The sequence below is a fragment of the Salvelinus sp. IW2-2015 genome, unplaced genomic scaffold (genome assembly GCF_002910315.2).
Source record: "Salvelinus sp. IW2-2015 unplaced genomic scaffold, ASM291031v2 Un_scaffold1606, whole genome shotgun sequence".
NCBI lineage: Eukaryota > Metazoa > Chordata > Actinopteri > Salmoniformes > Salmonidae > Salvelinus > Salvelinus sp. IW2-2015.
The window spans coordinates 14,346-21,477 of NW_019943026.1; the positions used below are offsets into that span (position 1 = coordinate 14,346).

At 49.6% G+C, this 7,132-nt stretch overlaps 1 protein-coding gene across 1 annotated transcript in view; it reads right to left on the minus strand.

The window, feature by feature from the left end:
- Positions 1–3,840: 3,840 nt before the first annotated feature.
- Positions 3,841–7,132, minus strand: part of LOC111964618 (cyclin-dependent kinase 14) — a gene marked incomplete at its 3' end in the record, with an annotated part of 148,665 nt that continues 145,373 nt past the window's right edge. Inside the window, exon 12 of the mRNA XM_070439379.1 lies at positions 3,841–3,934. Within this exon, the coding sequence (XP_070295480.1) occupies positions 3,841–3,934 (94 nt within the window). The remainder of the gene's footprint in view (positions 3,935–7,132) is intronic.

Here is a 7,132-nt window from a genome sequence, read left to right on the forward strand (position 1 = left end):
CACACACACACACACACACACACACACACACACACACACACACACACACGTTTCTGGCTATGCCAACTCTCGACCGTATTGACAGAGGAGCTGAGCAGGACATGATTCCGAAGAAACAGAGAGTTGAAGAAAAAAAGAGAGCAGGAATGAAAGAGGGATTCAAATGGAAATGTGAGTGTCAGGCTAACTCTGACAGGTGGAGCTGTTTGCTACGCTAACTGACCGTCTAGCTGCCAGGCCAAGCAGACTGGTGGACATTTRTCCAGGTGTATTTCTCTATCTGCCTTTTCTTCCTCTAGCTTACAGCAGAGTACACAGACACACAACAGAACGAGACGTGATTGGGGTGGGAGAAAATATAAGCGGCTCAATTTGACGGGTCAGTACTTCTTAGCCAATGCAATATAGTTAGTGTTGTCTCAGTGTGGTGCCATTTTGGTTCAATACGTTGGGTGAGTCCATGTACATCCTGGTCCATGAGGCCATGTAGCCTATACATAATATTGTGTGTGTATTTACAAGTGAAGCAAACTCTCTTATTAAACGTGTTCAATTCCTCAAATGTATTCTGATCATGTTCATAACGCCTCAAAAGGCCAGTTAATGTTTGAACGTCCAAACACTAATTATTGCCATCTGGATTATGAGAAACACATGCTGAATCTTTAAACAAATGAAAAACAAATGGTGTGAATGTGTGGGCATTGGCACTGCGATGATCAGAGGTGTTATTACCTCAGAGAAATAATAATGATTCTACAGTCAAGGTAAGACGGTAAGCCTAGTTTAAGCACATCTCTGGCCTCATGTGTATGGCTTACAGGGCTGTGTGGGCTATGCTATTAACTACACAGGTGTGATCCTGTTAATAAAACAGGGGATTCATAAGGTCTTCATATTGGGGAGAGAGTAAGGAGAGGATAATCAGAACACAATATAGACCTGTCAGACTTTATCCCACCACCCCTCCTCTCTCCTCCTCTATTCTCCTCTCCTCGCCTTTATTCTCCTCTCCTCTCACTCTTATCCTCCACTCCTCTGTCTCCTCTCTGCTCTCCTCTCCTCCCCTCCTATCCCTCTCCTCTGCCTCCTCTCCCCCTCCCCCTCTCCCCCCTCCTCTCCTCCTCATATCCTCATGTTTGCTGAAGAAAACCTTTATCTCCACTGGATAACATTTTCATTTTACCCCAGACAGTCAGACAGCCCTACCCTCCCCCAATCCCCTAAACATACACCCCTCCCTTCCCCTTCCCCCTTCCCCATCCTCCCCCCAAACCCCCTTCCACCGCTTGCTCTGCCCCCCCTATCCTTCTCTGCTCCACCTGCAACCTGCTAAAGGGCACACAGACCCCCTCCAAGGGGTTGCAGGTGCACCTCCATCGATACCCAAGCTGGCGACAGGCCATCCCACTATTGGGTCTCTCCCCTTTTTTCACTCTTTCCCTTCTCTCTTTGTGTCTATGTTTTGAATGGGTGTACTGGATGGATGCAGGGGGCAGAGAGAGCTGGGGTTTTGTGGGGAATCTTACAGATGTAAGGAGAGCAGACAGCCCCAATTTTCTCTTGGCAAAACAGACAATCAATAAAATGTTTTTATTCAGTATCTCTCTCTCCCCTGCGATCTGTCCTCCTAGGATGCTTTGTGTAAGATTCCATGCTTGGGGCATACTCCCGACACACACAGACTCACACAGACATACAAACACACACAGACGCACACGCACCCACACACTTATCCCCGACAGCCCTCGGCAAAACAAACTGAACCGCTTTGTCTCTGTCTTCACACCTGACTCCTGACTCCACTGACCTACGTCTCGCTCTCTCTATATGTCTCTCTTCCTTCATCCCTCTCTTTCTCTCTCCCATCCTCTCATCTCAGTAATTGTCTGCATTCATTATTAACTRGTTTCAGAGGATGAATGAATATGAATTCATCACATTAGCACTCCACTTCAATTCTGCCGACGGGGGGAATTATAGAGGACAGAGGAGCTGATTATGGGATTCATGAGATCTTATACAGCCATAAAATATTGATGCAGTCAGGACCTGAGTCCTGTTCAGAAATATATCTATCAATCTATCTACCATCGCTATTAATCCCTAATCACTGGTTCCTTTAATAAGCATCTAGCGGAAGAATTGAATAGCTATCTGACCCAGAGTTAAAGAGGCCCACAGACCTCATGCTGATTAGATCAAGAGCCAAAGGTTACTGCTCAAGTACACAAGTACGCAAGTACACAGTAAACGCAGTCAATTGGTCAGTAAACAATGATTCAAGGTAAAAATCTGTCGTTCTGCCCTTGAACAAGGGAGTTAACCCACTGTTCCAAAGCCGTCATTGTAAATAAGAATTTGTTCTTCACTGACTTGCCTAGTTAAATAAAGGTTCAAAAAAATGAAAAAAAGTAAAGTCAGGACATCTGCTGTCTCAGCCACTGCCTGTCACCAAGGGAGTACCCCAAGGCTCGATCCTAGGCCCCACACTCATCTCAATTTACATCAACAACATAGCTCATGCAGTAGGAAGCACTCTCATCCATTTATATGCAGATGATACAGTATTATACTCAGATGGTCCCACCCTGGATTTTGTGTTAAACGCTCTACAACAAAGCTTTGTTAGTGTCCAACAAGCTTTCTCTGCCCTTAACCTTGTTCTGAAACCTCCAAAACAAAGGTAATGTGGTTTGGTAAGAWGAATGCCCCTCTCCCCACCGGTGTGAAAACTACCTCTGAMGGTTTATAGCTTGAGGTAGTCACCTCATACASGTACTTGGGAGTATGGCTAGATGGTAAACTGTCAGCACATATCCAAGCTGCAGGCTAAGGTTAAATCTAGACTTGGTTTCCTCTATCGTAATCGCTCCTCTTTCACCCTAGCTGCCAAACTAACCCTGATTCAGATGACCATCCTACCCATGCTAGATCAAGGAGAGYTAAWTTATAGATCGGCAGGTAAGGGTGCTCTCGAGCGGGAAGATGTTCTTTACCATTCGGCCATCAGATTTGCCACCAATGCTCCTTATAGGACACATCACTGCACTCTATACTCCTCTGTAAACTGGTCATCTCTGTATACCCGATGCTTATTTATAAAACCCTCTTAGGCCTCACTCCCCGCTATCTGAGATATCTACTGCAGGCCTCATCCTCCACATACAACACCGTTCTGCCAGTCACATTCTGTTTAAGGTCCCCAAAGCACACACATCCCTGGGTCGCTCCTCTTTTCAGTTCGCTGCAGTTATTGACTGGAACGAGCTGAAAAAAAGCACTCAAACTGAACAGTTTTAACTCCATATCTTCATTCAAAGAATCAATCATGGACACTTTTACTGACAGTTGTGGCTGCTTCGCATGATGTATTGTTGTCTCTACCTTCTTGCCCTTTGTGGAGTTGGCTGTGCCCAATAATGTTTGTACCATATTTTGTGCTGCTACCATGTTGTMCTGCRGCCATGTTGTGTTGCTACCGTGTTGTTGTCATGTGTTGCTGCCATGATGTGTTGTTGACTTATGTCTCTCTTTATGTAGTGTTGTGGTGTCTCTCTTGTCGTGATGTGTGATTTAGCCTATATTTTTATTTTCAATCCCAGCCCCCGTCCCTGCAGGAGGCCTTTTGCCTTTTGCTAGGCCGTCATTGTAAATAGGAATTTGTTCTTAACTGACTTGCCTAGTTAAATAAAGGTTAAATAAATTAAAAAGTGCTCAAAGTGAGACTGTTTCCTATTGGTTCACAACTGAGAGGAGATGGAGATGTTGTGTATCAGAGACAGTATAGACATATGGTGCACGTACGTACACACGCACACAAACACACAGCTGACTCACCAGGAATATCCTCTCCAGCTGATCCTGGATATCCTTCATCCCAGGGAAAGCTGCCACTCCTTGGATCATCTCAATGAAGATGCATCCTACACCCCTGGGGAGACACAGACAGCATCCACATTAGAGACACACAGACAGCATCCCCATTAGAGACACACAGACAGCATCCCCATTAGAGACACACAGACATGGCAAATTTTTAGCTAGCTGTCCTACAGGTGGTGAGACTGGTTCATTAAAGCATTTTAGCTTAAACAGCCAAGACTTCCTGCCGCCTTTGGCCAGCCCCTGTGTGTGGGGGGGGGGGGGGGGTAGTTAACATGTCCCTATGCAGAACAGACCCAGGCTTCCAGAGTGAGGGAGTTGATGCCAGGCTTCCTCACAGTCTAACACTATAATTTTTAACAGACTACTCTGAACCTGTAAACAAATAGGCCTGTGTGTCACAGAGAGGAGAGACCAGATGATCCAGACACACTGGAGCCTATCATTTACACTGCGGGTGCTTGTGCAGGTGTGTAGTGTGTGTGTGTGTGTGAGGGGGGAATGGGAGAGTTAACGCAGGGCAGAGCAAGGGAGAAGAAGATTCATCATCATAAAGAAGACCAGAATAATAGACTGATGGTGTAGTTAGCAGTATATGGGTTGTCTGGCTGTAGGTTCCATTGAATGATAGAGAGATGGAGAGAGAAAGGCAGGAGGGAAGGTAAGACCGGAGGAAGAGGGATGGAGGGAGAAAGGCAGGAGGGAAGGTAGATGGAGGAAAAGGATGGATGGCGAAAGGCAGGGAGGGAAGGTGAGGAGAGTGGGATGGAGGGAGAAAGGCGGGAGGGAAGGTTAGAGGAGAGGGAGGAGGGAGAAAGGCAGGGAGGAAGGTAGATACTGGAGGAAGGATAGGGAGAAAGGCAGGGAGGGAAGGTGAGAAGGGATGGAGGAGAAAGGCAGGGAGGAAGGTCGAGGCGAGGGATGGAGGAGAAAGCAGGGAGGGAAGGTAGATGGAGGAAAGGGATGGAGGGAAGAAAGGGCAGGGAGGGAAGGTTTGAGGAGAGGGATGGAGGGAGAAAGGGCAGGGAGGGAAGGGGTAAGATGGAGGAAAGGGATGGAGGGAGAAAGGCAAGGGAGGGAAGGTTGAGGAGAAGGATGGAGGGAAGAAAGGCAGGGAGGGAAGGTTGAGGAGAGGGATGGTAGGGAGAAAGGCAGGGAGGAAGGTTGAGGAGAAGGATGGAGGGAGAAAGACAGGGAGGAAAGGAAGGTAGAGGGGAGGAGAGGGATGGAGAAGAAAGGCAGGAGGGAAGGTAGATGGAGGAGAGGATGGAGGGAGAAAGACAGGGAGGGGGAGGTAGAGGGAGGAGAGGGAATGGAGGGAGGGGTAGGCAGGAGGGAAAGGTAGATGGAGGAGTGGGATGGAGGGAGAAAGGCAGGGAGAAGGAAGGTGAAGGAGGAGAGGGATGGGAGGAGAAAGGAGGGAAGGAAGTAGAGGGAGGGGAGGGAGAAAACAGGGAGGGGAGGTAGAAGGGAGGAGAGAGATGGAGGGAGAAAGACAAGGGAGGGGAGGTAGAAGGGGGGAGAGGGATGGGGAGGGCGGAGAAGGCAGGGAGGGGAGGTAGAGGGGGAGAGGGATGGAGGGAAGAAAGGAAGGGAGGGAAGGGTAGATGGAGGAGAGGGATGGAGGGAGAAAGGGAGGGAGGAAGGTAAGGGAGGAGAGGATGGAGGGAGAAGGCAGGGAGGGAAGGGAAAGGTAGATGGAGGAGAGGGATGAAGGGAGAAAGGCAGGGAGGGCAGGTAGAGGAGGAGAGGATGGAGGGAGAAAGGCAGGGAGGGAAGGAAAGGTAGATGGAGGAGAAGAGGAATGAGGGAGAAAGGAAGGAGGGAAGGTAGAGGGAGAAGGGATGGAGGGAGAAAAGGAAGGGAGGAAGGTAGATGAGGAGAGGGATGGAGGGAAGAAAGGGGAGGGGAGGGAAGGAAGGAAGGGAGGGTGGAGGGAGAAAGGCAGGGAGGAAAGGAAGGTAGAGGAGGAGAGGGATGGAGGGAGAAAGAGCAGGGAGGAAAAGGCAGGTAGAGGAGGAGAGGGAGGAGGGAAAAGGCGGGAGGGAAGGTAAGATGGAGGAGAGGGATGGAGAGAGAAAGGACAGGGAGGAAGGCTAAGATGGAGGGAGGGGATGGAGGAAGGTAGAGGAGAGATGGAGGGAGAAGAGGAGGGAGGGAAGGTAGAGGATGGGGAGAAAGGGAGGGAGGAAGGTAAGGAGGAGAGGGATGGAGGGGAGAAAGAGCAGGGAGGGAAGGTAGTGAGGAGAGGGATGGATGGAAGGGGAGGGAGGGAAGGTAGAATGGAGGAGAGGGATGGATGGAAGGGGAGGAGGGAAGGTAGCGAGGGATGGAGGGAGAAAAGAGAGGGAGGGAAGGTAGAGTGGAGGAGAGGGGATGGATGGAAGGGGAGGAAGGAAGTAGATGGAGGAGAGGGATGAATGGAAGGGAGGGAGGGAGGGAAGGTAGTAGAGGAGGAGAGGGAATGGAAAGGGAGAAAGGCAGGGAGGGAAGGGTTAGAAGGGGAGGAGAGCGGAGATTGAAAGGAGAGAAAGGAGAGGGAGTTAGGAAGGTAGAGGGGGAGAAAGAGGGATGGAGGGAAAAGGGAGGGAGGGGAAGGGTAGAGGGCATGGAGGTGGGGCAGGAAGAGGGAGGCAGAGAGAGAGGGAGGTGATAGAGAAAATAGTTGGGGGGGGGTTTTTGGTTTAAGTTTTTTTACTTATTACACTCCAGGACTAGGATGATTGGGATTCCTTCTTCCCTCCTCTCCTCCAGCGTAGTCACCACGGGAGGTAGACAGCACAAAAACCGGGGGATAATACATTGCTCTTTGCTAGTACAAATGGTTGAGCTGGCGCCGGTGGCCGCTGACATTCTCCTCAGAGAACACCTGAAGAGCCTTTACTGCAGCGAGAGGCGTCCATTTTCAAAAAGGGCCTGACCCCCAGGCTTCACACACCATGCACCAAAGCCACCACAAACCACCGTTCATACCTTGCACACACTCGACACTCCTGGCATTGAGACGACAGTTTTCACACGTAAACAACCGGGTGGCTCCTGGCTGGCCTTCCAATCAGGTCGCCCCGGGATGAAGGGTCACAACACCCAATTGCACGTATACACAAGGCAAGCACACACACACACACACACACACACACAACACACCACACACAACACACAACACACACACACACACACACACACACACACACACACACACACACACACACACACACACACACACACACACACACACACACACACA